The sequence below is a fragment of the Pseudonaja textilis genome, chromosome 3, assembly GCF_049901715.1.
Source record: "Pseudonaja textilis isolate UNSWEBS1 chromosome 3, rPseTex1.2, whole genome shotgun sequence".
In the NCBI taxonomy this organism is placed as follows: Eukaryota; Metazoa; Chordata; class Lepidosauria; order Squamata; family Elapidae; genus Pseudonaja; species Pseudonaja textilis.
In genome coordinates, this window is record NC_141992.1 from 23243590 (window position 1) to 23261253 (window position 17664).

The following is a 17664-nucleotide window of genomic DNA, read 5'->3' on the forward strand; positions in this document are numbered from 1 at the left end:
CATTAAAATACATTATGCACCATAAATTGAGTTATTTTATAAAGAAAGGAAAAAAATGCACGTGTGAATTATAGCTATTTTGAGTAATAATGCCTGCAAATAATAAATGAAAGTAATCTCCGTATACCATGGAAGGAGAATCAAATAAAATTCAGTACATTTTATCAACCACAATCACATTTTACCCATCATAGAAATATCCTTACAGGAATGTCTTACCAGGGTTTAATAATAGTTCTGGAAACTCAGACTTACCCCAATCATGTAGCTGAACAGAATATTGGAATATATACATATAAAAATGATCCAGATTTATGTGTGGCCTTTAAAAATGGCTGCATTAATGTCATCATCACTTTTCTAATTTATCTGAAGGCATTAGATAATATTTCACTACAATACACAGCCCAGGAAATGTAGATTTCTAGATGTCTTTACCTTATAGCTTTTTTTTCATAGACTTCATCTACTTTTAGACAAAAGTTGAGGACTTTGTTGCTCTATATCCCACATAATGTTTAAGCAATGTTTACTATTTTCACATTTATTATACGCCTTGTATAAAATTTCAGAATCCAAAATGACAAAATAAATCAATTTTAAATGTATTTTAAGATACCATACAGTCTTCCCCCTCTGTTTGAAATGTACAGGACTCCTAAGCTCACAGCAATTGTGTCCTGTATGTACCTAAAACTGATGTAGAGCGGAGGAATAACCTGAGGCAAAACGCGGGGTGAACTTCAGTTGTTACTTTATTTAGACAATAAAGGGTTGCTGCAGCTTCCACGCTAACAAGGCAGTCAGCTGGCGGACAACAGCTGATGCTGTTTGACAGCTCCTTTTATAGCCGGCTGTCAAACGGAATCAGCCAATAGGAACGGTCTGTGTTCCCGCTGGAAACACGGACCAGAGTGAAGACTTCAGCTTAGTCCATTACGAAAGCTACAAAAACCATTTTTAAATTGTTAATATAGAAATAGCTCTGTTTTTCCTACTGCAGCTGGGGCACTCGTCTAAACCCTGTGGTTTAACTAACATTATTGAAAGATGGGTTCTTCACCTACAACTGTGTAGTCTTCATTAAAATGTCAGCTCTATTCCCTGAAAATCTATTATATAAGTAGCAAAGTACAAAAAGAGAGGAGCAGGTATATTTAGATCCTGATAGCTAAAAGGAGAATAGCAATATGGGTCATCCACAAGAAATTGCTGAGGTGTAAAAGAATTTAGAGCTGACGTTGGAGAAAGAAAGGTAGGTTAAAGTAGGAAAGAAGGTGCAAGCCATTAATAGGAGGCATGGAGAAGAGATTACACAGTCCAGAGATTGAAGGCAGCTTGGTAAAAAAAACAAACTCTGAAGACTTCATTTTTGTTTAGTATAAGGTGGGACAGAGAGAAAATTGGATGAGTTTTCAAGTTGCTAATAATATACCCTACATAAAATAAAATAGTATTTCATGAATCCTCAAGGTATTTGCTTCTCTCCCACCCTGAAATAGGATACTGAATTGGCCTGCCAGCAGTTCTCTGGGATTTGGCATGCCATTGGCAATTATGGGTGCCTTCTGATTTCCTTTCTTACCCTTACAGAAAAGCCCTATTACAATATATCTGTTTAAAAGGTGCTTTTTCAAAAGGCAAGCGGACTTTCTTTGTTGTTCCTCGAAGATGTTTCACTTCTCATCCAAGCAACTTCTTCAGTTCACCTCAGAACTGAAGAAGCTTCTTGAATGAGAAGCGAAACTTTTTTGAGTAAAAACAAAGTCCACTTGCCTTTTGAAAAAGCACCTTTGGCACAACCATGATCCGAGAATCTATTCAGAGTTTTGCAGTGTTAATTCAGCGCCAGAAAAAAAAAAAAACACAGATGGCTGATGTTTCACAAACATAATAAGTAAATTTTACAAACCAGTTGTAGATTTCTCCAACCTGGAGTAAACTCTAAAGAAAAACATGTTGCAAGTAACTTCAGCAGCACAGAAACAGTTTCACTTTAGTTCAGCAGGCAAGCATTATGCACAGCAGAGGAGAGAAGCAGTTTCATTTTCAATAGACAGACTCAGAGCTCAACATAGCTGCAGAGCTTAATATAGAGCCACACCTCGGCTACTTTTAGTTTCACTTTCCAGCCTAGGCTAATTCTAGTTTCAGTTTCCAAAACAGTCCTCATTGGCTGACTTAGTTGCTATACCTATTCATTGGCTGACCTTGTTACCATGCTCTATTCCAGTTCATGAATATACTCTGACAGAATCTCCATAGACTTTTATGATACATCTGCTTTCAGTGAAGAGGGTAGCCTCCATCCGTGAAGCAATCCCAGGATAGGATTGGTTTGCCCAACATGCAGTGAGACTTTTTCATATTCTAGGATATTATGTCAGTACGTTAAGAATTTAGCTTTCACTTCTTGATGAAAACTAGTGAAAAAAGATTACCTCCACCTTTTGTTCATTAGAGGCAGCCCATTTTTCCTCTTTTACACAAGAAGAAAAAAGGTTCTGGCAGCAACCTGGGATGAAATATCTCTGCATGGGCTTCATTTCTCATTGTTCATGTATGATATTTCATGAGAAAAATATTATTTGTCAGTGCACTCAGATATAAACACTAATTGAGCAGGTAGAAACCAGTATTCAGTTGTGAATGGTGAGAGTTTAAAAACAGATAATAACAAGCTGAATGCTAGTGCACTTATGTAAGTAAAAGTTTATGGTTTTCTAAGAAAACATTACTTCATTTCTCTGCAATTACTACAGAAATCCCAGGTGCTGCAGTGCAACACAGTACAGAAGCATCCCATCCTTTCCCTATTCTGCTGCCAAACAACCGATCTGTATGAGAGTTAATGAGCCCTTTTTTAGTTTATAGAAATACACACATCAATTTAGGGTCTAAAGTCATGGAAAGTTCCCAAAGGTGATTTATTTTTCATTTATCTTTATTTAGGTCTCTATCTCTGACCAGCTAGCTATATATAAGCTGTTTTGACCCATGTGTATAATTGGTTCTCTTTGTCTGGTTTTAGGAATTGTGTGGTAAACAGATCATATTTTAAATCATACTTATGCAGAAACATTGAAAATTCAGAAGAGTTCACAAATCTTTGAGCACCCACAGCATCAGTCAAAATTTTAAAAAATAAGGGCATTTGCTTCATTGAATTTCATTGAAAAACACCACTTCCTGTGTTGTTTGTATTAAAAATATTATTTAAAAGGCAAACAGTACAACAGATTTGTTTTTGATAATTGGTTGGTTGTTGTTTGAACATTGTTTAGCATTTATAAATGTTACATTCTGTTCAGATTTTACAATGGGGTGTGTTTTTTGATGCCAGCAAATGGAAACACATGCCTCATAACAAAGGAAACCAATTCTTGCTGAGAATATCTCTTTTTAGTTTCTTCTTTTTGGGTGTAACTTCTTAGAATTTCCTCTTAGTATTAAAAGAGAAGGGTGTTTCCTCATTTTAGTCAAATGTTCCTAAATTAGAACCTACTTTTCCCCTAAAGCTATGATTCACCTGGCTAAGCCTCAGGTGGAGATTTAGAATTCCAAGTTAGTGAATAATTCTATTGTACTCTGTAAATACTATGAATATGCAACAGGCCCATCACTTCTAAATGCTGTGCAAACAGTTCAGATTGTGGTTCTTTCTTATGGATTATTAGAAATGGAACTCAAATAAGAAATAGTGGACATATATATTTCTATATGAATCAATACTCTTATCCTACTCAATACTGCTGAGCCTAAGAAGCCAAGGTAAAATCTCCCGTGAGGTTTCCAATAAGCCATCTTTAAGTGAGCTTAAAACTGCTGGCAATTTATGGGAATTGAAAGGGAGAATTTCGAATTGGAGAAGTTCCTGGGGTTTCATGACCAGAGGGAAGAGGAATTGCCATCTAGAGTTTCACTCAAATGGGTAAGTTGTGAAAGGGAAAGCAAGAGAAATAGAATACAACAAAGCTTGAAACTGCGGTTTAAAGAGCAGGGATTTTGTTTAATAGGAAAAAAAAGCTGAAATAGAGAACAACTAGAGATGAGAAATATGGAGTAATAGTCTTCAATTGCTGTTTTTCAGAATTCTCTAGATGGGAAAGTAGTTTCAAAGAAAAGCAAAACCCACCATGAAACATTAATAAAAGTTCTTCTGTGGCTCTTTAGATTACATGAAACATTCACGTTGAACATCATTTATTTTCACTTCTTTTCTAGGTTTCTGAACTTTTGCTGCCACCACATGGCAAAAATATAGAAATAAACTATTTCAGTAAAAATAAATTCTATAAGAACATACACTAAAAACTACTTGACTACTTCCTTAAATTTAAGCCATATAAAATCTTCATTCAAGATCTTCTGTAGGCCAACTCATAATCCTACAGCAATGAATATTGCAAGGTATCAGCTCTGTAACTCTACAGTCTCATACTTAGCTGGAAGGTAATTTATGCCAAGAAAAGCTAATCCAAAGTTAATTTAGTTTTTCTAAAACCTACTAAGGCTAATAAAATAAATTATCCTCAGCTGTCATATAAAACAAGATACATTTTTGCAGTTTCATTTCCTTTGGCTTTTATATCTATTCATCCATCCATTAATTCAGTTTTAGCTGGTCTTTCTTAGTAAGTTACAATAAAAATTTTCAATAAATTTTCAATAAAATGTCAACAGTATATTCAAAAGTATATTGTCAAAAATTAAAACCATAACATGTGAAAAAATATAACTAAGCAAATGATGTGCCCCCATTATAATAAAAGGTATTTTTTCCCGTAAGGTTTATCCTAGTAGTATTAACTTTATAATAAAATGTATGTATATAGGAATTGATTATTTTTTATAGAATTAGATCACTGTCTGAAAAAAGTAATTATTTTTGAAAATAAAGAATTCTTCCAATCCTTTCTAACCCAGCCAATTTTCTCAGCAATAAACTTTTTGTCAATCCATATCTGACCTGCTAAATAGACATAAATTGTGTTGTTTATTTCTCATGTAGAATACAAAACAAGCTACATTCGAAGTCGTTCGATTCGCTCAGTGTCTGTTGAGCTTGATGGCAAAGTGTATAATTTGGATTTGGAGGATGGCTATCAACCTGTTTTACTATGGAATGTCACAAAAAAGCCCCAAAATAGTCAAGAATCAGAAGGAGGAAGAGAAGTTGATGATGCTAAGGATATGGAGGAATACAGTGGCACTGGCAGTATTTTAGAGAACACAGCACCAAACTTAATAAAAGTGACACACCGGTAAGTCTTTGAAGAAATTAATTAGTAGGTTGTGGTTTTTATTATGTATATACTTGAATATATATATGCAACATTATATGTATATAAAAAACATATATAGCTCTATGTATCAGGATCATTTTATCTATTGGGAACATTAGTACCTTGCATCATAGACAAGAAAATTGCAAGTTACAGATATAGTGGTAAAGAATATAGGTAGCTCAGGATTGAACTGTTGAGTTGTTGGTGTTCTATTATTGTAATGACTAGTCTAGTGAAGAAAAGGACCAGGGAGACATAACAGCAGTGTTCCAATTTTTGAGGGGCTGCCACAGAGAGGAGGGGGTCAAGCTATTTTCCAAAGCACCCAAAGGCCAGACAAAGAAAACTGATCAAGAGATTCAACCTAGAAATAAGGAGAAATTTTCTGACAGTGAGAACAATCAGTCAATGGAATAGTTTGTCTTCAGAAGTTGTGGGAGATTCATCACTGGAAGCTTTCAAGAAGAGACTGGACTGCCATTTGTCAGAAATGGTGTAGGGTCTCCTGCTTGGATGGGAGGGGGTGGTCAGACTAGAATGCCTACAAGGTCCCTTCCAATTCTGTTGATCTGTTAAGTAAGAAAGATACCCTAATCAAGGAAGAAACCATACCTCAATCAAGGCTACATATAAACAACCAGGACATTCTGTTGTTTGATGCATATTACCTAGCCTGGTAATAAAATGAAAAAAACATGTTTGAAGGAAGAGAGGAAGAGTCCATGCTTCTTTTCTGCCTTAATATATGGGAATAAACAAGTAAACCTCCTTCAATGATCGGGGCCTTGATTAGGGGCTTATGTGGGTAAATGAAATCATGGGCTATGTCGTCGGACATGTATATGTCCAGAAGAGTATCCCAAGGCAGAAGAAGTTTTCATCCTGCAGTGGATAGACAATGACTAAGATGATGATGATGATACAAGCAAAACATTGGGCTTAACCCAATGAGCTAGATATATATTTCCTTAACTGTACTGTGATAGCAATAGCATTTAGACTTACATACAGCCCTCTCAAAGCGGTTTACAGAGTCAGCCTATTGCCCCCAACAATTTGGGTCCTCATTTACCAACCTTGGAAGGATGGAAGGCTGAGTCAACCATGAGCCTGGTGAGATTTGAACTGCCAAATTGCAGGCAGCTGGCAGGCAGCAAAAGTATCCTGCAGTACTGCATTCTACCCACTGTGCCGCCATGGCTAAGTAATGATAAGTGATGCAATTATTAAGTGAGTCATCAGGTGACCAATTTTATGACCTTTTTCATTAAGCAAATTTGGCTTCTCCCATTGACTTGGCTTATTGGAAGTTGGCTGGGAAGATCACATGGCATTTGCATTATGCTGGGATGCTGCCACTGCTGTAAATGCAGGCTGGTTGCCAAGCACCAGATTGTGCAGGAATGCCATGACAATTATAAGTGAGAGGTTATGAGAGGCGTTTTTTTTTTCCAGTGCTGTTGTAGCTTCAAACTGCTACTAAACAAATGGGCATAAGTAGAGGACCACCTGCAGGATGGCTATACCTAAGAACAAGGGTTGCCTAATATATTTTGTTAAATGTTTGTCTACATTCTAGAAAGCTGACTGGTCATATCAGACAATCCATACTCAAGATCACACACATGTCTAAGTGCTGGCGTTTGTGTTTATACTTAGGCTTCTCAACCATTAGTAAGCTTTTACTTTTTTTTTTCCAAAAAATATTTATAGTAATTTTATCCTCCAAGACAGCACACTTGGTTTTTCTCTACTGACATTTCAGCCCAACAACAAACTTCAGTTTCCATTGCGCAGATTGCTTACTCTTGGTTGCAGTAGGGGAGTTGCCCCTGTTTCTTTCCTGGAGTCACATCAGCTAAGCTAGTTCAAAAAATGATCTTCATGAATGTAATGCTGTCTGTTTCCAATAGCTAGTCACTGCCTCCAGGATAATGACCTTTTTTTTTTTTGAACAGATGCTACATTTTAGAAAATGACACTGTTCAATGTGACACAGACTTATATAAATCATTGCAAGCCTGGAAGGACCATAAGCTTCATATAGACCACGAGGTTAGTGTTTTCTGACCATGTGAATCACCATTTGAATCACATTTCCAAATTCCAGGAAACCGTGAGTGGACTTTTTTGTCAGGTTTTATTCTCGACAGGCACAATATCAGTGTTTAATGAAGGCCGAATGTTAAATAGTCTGATACCAGCTTTGGCTGATGTCTGGATCGACTTTGAAATGAGAATGTCTTAGAACAGAGTTGCTTTTTGAGGATCGGTTTAGCAGCCGGTGGTTCAGGCAATTATGTTGACCAAACTAGGCTGCATATAAAAGTTCCCTTTTATTCCCTTTTATTCAAAGGTGAACATCTTCTTAACCCAGTTTTCCTTCATGAAGGCATAATCATCCGTTCTTCCTTTTGCCACATTCTGCATTGCCCGAAGGAATCTTAATCCTCTGAATATGATTTTAGGGGTTAAGGAAGCCAGAGGATGTGAAAAATATTTCTGTTTGTGGAGGCCTCTGCTCAATCCCAAATCCTTCTGAAAATAAAAGGACATTGTTGAAGCTAATTTAATATCCTTAATTACATAGTGCACTAAAAGGGCAGCACAGGGAACATGTGGATAAGAAGTTTCAGACTAACTGGACATAACATTATGCAATAACAGTAACAACAATAACAGTATGTTAAAGACTCATAACTGGCCTGTTTTTCCTATTTCCCTCTTGCCCTCAAAGTGCACATATAAACATACAGTACCTACAAGTCTTTGACAATTAAGAGATTGACAGAAATGCACATCATTTCCCCCAGGCTTTTTAAATTAAATTTCCCATAGAACATTGAACTTTCGTGATACATGATGCATGGGAATTACTTGGCCATCAATTAAAATAACCCCTAACTAAAAAAAAAAAAGAGTCATCTTCTAGTCTGGAAAAAACTACATTCATTCCCAAAAAAATTCAGTTTACTTGTACATGCTAGTATAAATTGCCTTGCCTTGGCTCTATCACATTGCCTGCTAAGGTTTTCTTGTAAATAAAGGAAAGCAGTGGATAATTTTTTTTCTTTCACCTCTGCTATAATTACAGCTGTTAGGTATTCTTCCTCCAAAAGTCAAGTTATATTCCTTGCTAAAAAATGTCCTTACTGCTTATTCCAAATTCCCACCAGTGAACTGTCTAGATAATGCAATGCATGGTAATTGTAGCAATCATCTGTGTTTCTGGCTAAAGTTTGGCATTTTAGCATAAACTCTTCTTTTAAAAAAAATGTTAACGCAGAATAATTGGGATACAGAGATGTTTTGAAGAAAGGAATTTAATGGCTAGTATCTAGACAAGTTGAATGATAGAAATCAAATCAGTCAATTTTGCATCCATCCATTTGTTCTTATTTTTTATTATTAGATTGAAACTCTACAAAACAAAATTAAAAACCTGCGAGAGGTAAGAGGTCATCTAAAGAAGAAGCGACCGGAGGAATGTGATTGTAACAAGATAAGGTACTTTCTTTTAGAGTCAGAAACTGCAATAAGCAGGAAGTGGTTATTGATTTAGGCAGAGGGATTTAAGACACAAGACTATTTAGCAAACACAGCCATCCTCTTATTAAAGTCAGATACTCCAATGCCTTGATAATGCTGGTGCCTTATTGTGTCCAGTTCAGCAAGGCAGAAAAGAAAACCAAGAAACATTCGTGTCTCATCACACTCTTCTATTAAAAACAAAAATAACATTTCAGGCCAGTTCCTCTTATCTTGACATAGCTAACAGCCTACTCTCTTTGGGGAGTTCTTTCCAAGTTTGAAATTTTCTAACCTTGGAAAGTACAAATTAAAGATCTTCAACCTCTCTGGAATACACAGGGCCTCTAGGATTTATACCCAGTGCTTTTAAATTATCTTGAAACTGAAATTCATTATTGGAAGAGGTGGAAATACCTACTGATATGCTGTTTTCTGTTACACTTCTTTCAGTTACTTTGAAGCCTCCCTGGTTGCTTAGATTTCCCACTGGGAAAAAGCCTCTGAATGGGGATTCTTATGATCACATCTTTTGGTAACTCAGTGAAGTAATGGAAACCAGGGAACTAACTGGTTGCCTGCTGTAGGGACTATAGTTAGTACTATGAAATACAAGATATTCAAACACTTACCCTGTGCTTAAGTCAATAAATACAAAAACACTGCCCATGAAAATGTATTCAAAATTCTCCACTCCTTTGAAAGAAATTGTAAAAGCAAATTCTCTGCTGTCAAGCTGAATTCAAGCTGGCATTACGCAGCCCTTGTCTGTTTCTAATTAGGGTAAGTAGAGAGCAAATATTTAGCACAAAGTGGCCAAAATCCCCTTCAGTCAAGATGCTGTTGTGGCCAGTTTCCCATTCATTGTCTAAACTCAGGAACAGAGATCTGCAGTATTCACCTCTGAGGTGGGGAAGTTATTTCAAATCTCAGATGGGTAGGTGGGATGTATTTCTCAGTGGTACCTTGAAGAAGCTTGTGGGACCTGTTGTCCCCTTCTTAAGATCTTCTGTACTCAGATTTGTATTTTTCTGCCACTGTGAAACTACTAAATAAACAGGAAAAGTTGCAGCTTCTTTAAGAGTGAATAAGATTCACATCGGATCTAAAAATAATTTCCAAGCTCAGAATTGACTATTTGCACATCCCTACCTAGTGCCATGGCCAAAGAAGCTCCAAAACTTCCTGTTCCATGCATGGAAAAAAACCGTACAAAGTATAAAAGATATATACCGCTGCCAGACACCGTAGAAAAATAGATTACAGTTTTCAAGAGGAAAGCATGAGACATTGCTTCTGCTCTCAGAATATTTCTCTTGTCAGGGACATTTCCTTGGTGACTTATGTAATTATGTCTCCTCTTTTGCTCAGCATCCTGGGCTGCTTTTCCAATTCATGGTAGGAGCTGCTCCTGCCAGTGCAAAAAAGCATATCAGTCTCTGTTTTAGGCCCAACTAGTTCTACTATTTATCTGATGTCATCTAGCAAGCAGGACATCAGACCTACCTCCTGGTTTACAATATAATAAATGTTTGGTCCATTTGTTTGCAACTATTGTATCCTCACACTCAGTGTCTGCCTTCTTTCCAAATCCACATACTACATTTCAGTTCTTGTAAGTTTTAGTGCAATCCTAAGATTTGTAATAGTTTACCTCTAATAAAGGTCAGAATGGGAAATATTGCATGATCTGGACAGTGGAGCTCTTCCATTTGATCATGTTGAGATTCAGCCTGCCAGCCAGAGTAGGAAAGTAATTTACAATCCAGCTTCTCTTTCATGTCAATGTCTATGTCATTTTTTTTACTTTAAAACCAATAAATCCCTATATAAAAAGTAGCCCTGCAAAGTAGAAAAGTAGAATCTAGTTAGCTTGCTTGCCTGCCTCCTCCTCTTCCTCCTCCTTTCAATTAGACAGTTACAAGAGACTCTTAAACTGTAGCTTAAAGTGATGCACTATAAAGATTCTCTTTGTTTTAGAATCTGTTGTTTATTTTCTCTTTATTACATGGAAACAAAGCCAAGTAACTTCTAGCAAACTAAAACAAAGGTCTGTGTTTTATATCAGTGTCCTCATTTTCTCAGTTTTATAAACTGCCCCTAGCTTCAGAGTGGAAGAGCACAAGTATAAAAATATAGAACAAAAGAAAATAAAGAATTGTGTTTTAGATAATTGTAGAACTGGGATATTTGTTTTTCAGCTTGCAATCAAAACACAAAGGCAAACTGAAACACAAAGGATCTGATCTCCATCCTTTCAAGTAAGTACATCTTAAACGACATCATTTTTAAAGTAGTTTTGTCTTGCTAATCAAGAAGTCTGAGAAAATTATGAATGCAATCTGCTATGTGGCCATGGTTTACTATTATTTGAGATTCTTATAAAGAACCGTGCTCCTTTGGCCATACATATACTGAGACCTTCAGACTAACTGGTTGATTTCTTTCATCTACAATATCAGATTTGAAGAAGACAATATTGTGCAGAATGAGATAATGTAATTTTGAACTGAACCAATTCAGCATTCAGAAAAAGTGTCTTATCTTTATAGAGCCTGAAATACAGAAATAAAAAAACTGTATGATTATATTAGCTAGATAGCATAGATAGGAACATGGAGGCTAAGCTTTAATAATGTCTGTGGAGATTCTCTGTCATCCAGGTCATGGTTGTCCCAAAGGTACTATTTCTCAAGGCAACTGGACTTTGTCTTTTCTTGAACATGTTTCACTTCTCATCCAAGAAGCTTCTTCAGTTCCGACTCTTTAATACTTAATGTATCAAATAAAAGTGGTGGATTCCTCTTATGGAACATCTTCAAGGCAAGCAGGGAATAAACAGCCACTTGTCATATAGGCTTTCGTGGAGAGTCCCGCAGGGACTTGGACTTAATATGACTCTATAACTCTATTACACATAGACTTTAAAAAAAAACATTTGAGAAGTATTTTTTAAAAAGGAAATATATCCAGAGTAAAGTAGCAGTGCATAATCTGTCTCAGACTTGGGGTAAATGTTGTTATGCATGGTGTTTGTTTGAAAATTTTCTGTCATGGCCACACATTTATCACCTCAGTAGAGTTCTACCTCAAGAATTGTAGATTATTGGCTGGGAGGCTATTTTACACACATAAGCAAAATAATGGCCAGGTGACAAACAGGGCAAACAAACTTAGTCCTGACAAACAGGAGTAAGTAAAGTTAAGAGCCCAGTTTGGTATAGAATTAAGGCATCTGACTAGAAATCAGGAGTTTACGAGTTCTAGTCCCACCTTAAACACAAAGCCAGCAGTTGGCCTTGGACCAGCCTCTCTCTCTCAGCCCTAAGAAGCAGGCAATGGCAAATCACTTCCAAAAATTATCTTGCTAAGAAAACTGCAGACACTTACCAGAATTCAAAACTCACTCAACACCCAAAAATAAGAAGATAAAGTTAGCGTCCTAAAATTAACTTCACTGTTGTTATGTAAAAACTGAATGAGATGAGAGGTGAATCCCTTCTCAGATTGTCCATGATAACCTTGTGCCTTACTGCCAGACTTCTGGGTTATAAAGCAGTTGGTTTTATCTATGAGACAATTTTTTACTTATTATGAATTCTTGATCTTTGTGTTCAGGAAAACCTTTCAGGAGAAGGATAAGCTATGGCTCCTCCGAGAACAGAGGCGAAAGAAGAAACTCAGGAAGCTGCTCAAAAGAATAAAAAATAATGACACCTGTAGCATGCCAGGCCTGACATGCTTCACACATGACAATCAGCACTGGCAGACTGCCCCCTTGTGGACATGTAAGATATATCTCCGTGCATGTAAAGCATTTAAAATTATTTAGAAAGTATTTTACAACTGTTGTCAAATATTAACATTTATTTGTAGTGGGTCCTTTCTGTGCCTGTACCAGTGCAAACAACAACACATACTGGTGTATGAGGACGATCAATGAGACACACAACTTTCTGTTCTGTGAATTTGCAACTGGCTTCCTTGAGTACTTTGACCTGAACACCGACCCTTACCAGGTAATTAAAAAAAAACCCAAAGGTTCAAAGCTTGCCTATGATCAACTTTCCATGACCCATACACACACAAAAAAACCAGAGTCTGCCCTGGATTTACCATTTTTCATGACAATAACATCAGTTGGCACACTACATTTTGCGGTTGGTCAACTATAACTCCACCAGGATTGGCTGCAGGAAACCTTTTCATATATACCAACCTTCTTGCATCTCATGCTTTTTAGATGTCTTCAGATTGCAGGTCCTACAATTTATTCTCCATGCTCAACTTGTAGTTAATTTGTATTGATGTTTGTGAGATGACAGGCTGCCTATAAAATGGCCAACACCTCTTATCCCCTTAAGGCCTCTCCCTAGACAGCCCAGCAACGGTTGGCTATAAAAACTGGGCTGAGAAGTTTTCCAGCAGTAGGAATAGATTCACAAAGAGTAATAGTTGGAAGAGCAATATGAAGTGCAGTAGAAAGTAAGAAAGAGTGGAGTAGAAGGTAGTATCAGCCTTTGAGTGCTTGTGTAAGTTGACGAGGGACCAGATTAGTTGTCTTTTGTTTTGGAGCCACTGACTTGGATACACGTAAAAAGGGCCTGTGACAATGTTATAACTTAAAGCTTATAATATTAGCATCCTCATGAGGTGAGGATGAAGTTCAGTTCTACAGCTGCCTTCATCACTACTTCTTTTTCCTCCACCAAAACCTCATCTCTGCAGAACAAGGAAAGGGCAGTAGAAGTCTAAGCTTGGAATCTACAACTGAGCATTAGAAATCCAAGTGCCTGTATCCAATTTCTGGGGTATACCTGCTATAACTTAAAAACTGTATCTATGTGCAGCTAATTAATGCAGTAAACACACTGCATAGAGATGTTCTCAACCAACTGCATGTGCAGCTCATGGAACTGAGAAGTTGCAAAGGCCATAAACAGTGCAACCCAAGGACCCGAAATATGGAACTTGGTAAGTTCAGTTTTTATTTCACTTTGGTAAGCGGAGTGTGCTTAAATAATTTGAATGGCACTATTTGAAGTCACTTGTATATACCTTTAAGTAGTTTAAACAGGAAATCTAAATCAGGAATAGGTTTTAATCACATACTTAAACTTCGTATAGATGTTATGGAAAATGTTTTCGTTAATTCCACCAGTTCTAATTAAGAAAGGTGTAGTATGAATCTATAAATAAATTGTAGAATTTATCTTAGGTATTACACGGGTAAGGTTAATAGGAATACAGAAATTGGGAACTTAGTTTCAAGTGATAAAATGCTAGTTATTAACCATATGTAGCTTTGTGGAATAGCAGTTTAAAAAATGCAGAGAATGGCTTAACTTCAATATTCCATCAATTTGCCTCTGTAGCAAGCTGCAATAGGAGCATAATAAATGTGAACCAGCTTTGGATTTATTATGGGAATATAAATTGAATATATATATTCTTAATTTAGCATTGAGCTGCCTCATTCTAAATGTAGCTGCTATGATTTTGTTCTCTCAAACTTCTGTGTTTGGAAAGTGCCACTGTCTTTAAAACAAACTTTTGATAGTCTATTTTACTTTTACAATATGCTCCCCCCACTTCCATAAACTCTTGTTAATTAGTATTATTTTCTTCATTTAGGTCTTAAAGATGGAAGCTATGAACAATACAGGTAATACTACTAACGATAAGTTTCCCCATCCTCAGAAGTAAATACACTAAATACTGAAATAATCCATAGGCAGATAGAATTAGGTTATAAGGAGAGCAAAATATTGGATTTCTTTTGGTACTTTAATGTGAGAAATGTTCAATATTTTATAGCCTACCCAAGGATTCTTTTCCTTCCTTCCTTCCTTCCTTCCTTCCTTCCTTCCTTCCTTCCTTCCTTCCTTCCTTCCTTCCTTCCTTCCATAAGATATGTGACTAATTTTTCTGTCCTATTGTGTCTCAAAAATTAGGCAGTTTCAACGTCGAAAATGGCCAGAAATGAAAAAATCTTCATCTTCCAAGTCCCTGTAAGTTGGAATTTATTTGTGTAAATCATTAGGTTTTGTTTCTTGTTCTTTTTTATTTATTTCTTGCACACAGTACATATTTACAACTTCATATATCCTGTTTTTAGTCCACCTTCACAGAGAGAAGGTTGACAGAATGATGGACCTCATCTAATATTTGGAGCCTCTAGCAAAAGGTTTACTGAGTTCAATACTAATATGATGGAACCGTCAAAACTGAATTACTGTATCATGGAGCTCCAATATTTAGAAGAGGATTTTTTTTTCTGAATTCGCTCCCTGTTAATCAGAGTGGAATGCTGCCTTATGCAACCTATATGGAAGTAATCTTGACTTATAATCATTCATTTAGTGACCTTCCAAGTTATAGTTGCACAGAAAAAATGACTTATAGCTATTTTTCGCACAACTGTTGCAGCATCCCTACATTCTCAAGATCAAAATTCAGATGCTTAGCAACTGGCATGTATTTATGACAGTTGCATGTCCCAGGATCATGTGATCACCATTTGTAACATTCCCAGCCGACTTCCAACAAGCAAAGTCAATGGGGGAAGTTAGATTTGCTCAATGATGGCAAAAAAGTCATAAAATTGGGCAAAATTCAGCTTCCTTGCTTAGAAACAGAAATTTGGGGCTCATGGTCATAAGTCAAGGACTACCTAAGTAGAGTGCATTGGGCAAATGTGTCAACTGCCATCCAGCTGTGCTAATCTAAAGCAAAAGCTGGAGCTCAAACTTAAGCCCAAAATTAAATATCAGATTACAGGTACAGCTAGTCCCTAGTTAACAATGGCAATTGGGTTTGGAATTTCCATTACATTACGATGCATTTGTAAAACAGAATATTATTGAACACACGTTTTAGCAACAGCAATTCTAGCAGGCCCTAGTTACTGTAAAGTAAATCGTTGAAGATCATTAAATGAGACCCTCATGCAACTGATTTTTCCTTTCCTTTCCTTCCTTCGTTCCTTTTCCTACCTTTCTACCTCCCTCAAAAATTGTTTCCCTATGATATACTGTCAGAATAGAATAGAATAGAATAGAATAGAATAGAATAGAATAGAATAGAATAGAATTCTCTATTGGCCAAGTGTGATTGGACACACAAGGAATTTGTCTTTGGTACATATGCTCTCAGTGTAGATAAAAGAAAAGATACATTCATCAAGAGTCAAGAATCATCAGGTACCACACTTAATAATAGTCATAGGTTACAATAAGCAATCAAATCATACTAGGAAACAGTATAAATCATAAGGATACAAGCGACAAAGTTGCAGTCATGCAGTCACAAGTGGGAGGGGATGGGCGATAAGGAGTGATGAGAAGATTAATAGTAATAGTAATGAAGACTTTGTAAATAGTTGGACATATTGAGGGAATTATTTGTTTAGCAAAGTGATGGCGTTCAGGAAAAAACTGTCCTTGTGTCTAGTTGTTCTGCTGTGCAGTGCTCTACAGCATCGTTTTGAGGGTAGGAGTTGAAACGATACATACAATGTCAGCACCTTGCCCCCAACAATCTAGGTCTTCATTTTACTGACCTCTGAAGGATGGAAGGCTTGAATCAACTTTGAACCATTCAATATTGAACTCCTGGTTGTAGGCAAAATTAGCCTGCAATACTGAATTTTAACCACTGCTCTACTACAGCTCTTAATATAGATGTCAAATTCCTTCTAAAAATTCAGTTGCCAAGTAAAGGAGATAACGATCTCTACTTTTATAGAAGGTTCCACATGTAGCACCTGTGGTTCCTTGTGTGACCTGGATAAAATTAAATTTCTGTTTCATAGCCCAATTGATTACAATGACAATGAACTAATGATATATCTTTTATTTCTATTTCACAGAGGGCAACTTTGGGAAGGTTGGGAGGGGTAATTTCCTACAACTGCTAGACCTCAGTGAGGACATAAACTGGCCGGAACTTGAATTCTTGTACAGACTTAATAAAGTATGTATGATTTCAGACTGGATCATAATCTTAGCCTGGAAGACTGGATGAACTTTGATGCTAAGGTGAATAGAATATTTGCATTTTTATGCAGTCCAAAATGATGCAGTTATCTTCTGGAGACTACTGTTGTCAAGAACCTGTATCCCACTAGTTTACTCGCATTTGCTTTGGATTATACCTCACTTGCTTCACAAGCTATTTTATTTCAGTCAATCACCTGAGATACTATTCCAAAAGAGAACCGCAGAGAAACATTGCAACCTGTCAAATCCTGAAAGGCAAAAGCACAGAAGATCAGATTTCAACAGAAGACAATTTTATATTTTCTTTAAATTAAGGCATTGGAATGACAAATTAAGAATAACACTTTTTTTTTCAGGCTTGGACAAATTAAACTTTGAAGCACTGATTTTAAAAAGTATGTTAAGGGATTCTAGGATCCACAAAGGATATTACTGAAAAGAAGCACCAATTCAGCACTGTAATATTATCACTTGTTTGTATACTACAAAATGCAACAGTTTTCACATCTTCCTTGAGGTTGAGAAGAAACAGAAAATAAACCCTCACTCAGAGAAACCACCTTTCCAGCATTGTATTGTAAATACTCAGTGTTCCATTTCAAAAGAAATCCAATCCAGAAGATTTGTTACTGAAATATTGGCATGCCCCAATATCATTTCTAAAAATGTCACTTCACTGCATAATTAAACTTTAGAATTGATCTTTTTTAAAAAAAAACACTGCAAAATTAAAAGCAGTTAATGTATGTCTTGAATTTTAACAAAGTTGGATTTGTATTAAGTCTTTGTGGTTATATTGTATGTTAAAAAAAACCAAAATTATTACTATAAAAAGCACTTGTTTACTT

The 17664-nt window shown here is 36.4% G+C and overlaps 1 protein-coding gene across 9 annotated transcripts in view; it reads left to right on the plus strand.

The window, feature by feature from the left end:
* The window catches only part of SULF2 (sulfatase 2), a 265704-nt gene extending 248040 nt beyond the window's left edge, over positions 1 to 17664 (plus strand). For 8 of the 9 annotated variants that reach the window (XM_087929026.1, XM_087929027.1, XM_087929023.1 and 5 more), the window contains 10 exons: positions 5012 to 5264; positions 7247 to 7343; positions 8701 to 8795; positions 11018 to 11077; positions 12435 to 12604; positions 12693 to 12835; positions 13667 to 13790; positions 14451 to 14481; positions 14771 to 14827; positions 16687 to 17664. In XM_087929026.1, coding sequence (XP_087785152.1) covers positions 5012 to 5264; positions 7247 to 7343; positions 8701 to 8795; positions 11018 to 11077; positions 12435 to 12604; positions 12693 to 12835; positions 13667 to 13790; positions 14451 to 14481; positions 14771 to 14827; positions 16687 to 16717 — 1061 coding nt within the window. In that variant the 3' untranslated portion in view covers positions 16718 to 17664. The remainder of the gene's footprint in view (positions 1 to 5011; positions 5265 to 7246; positions 7344 to 8700; positions 8796 to 11017; positions 11078 to 12434; positions 12605 to 12692; positions 12836 to 13666; positions 13791 to 14450; positions 14482 to 14770; positions 14828 to 16686) is intronic. The other variant, XM_087929020.1, reaches the window with a different exon arrangement.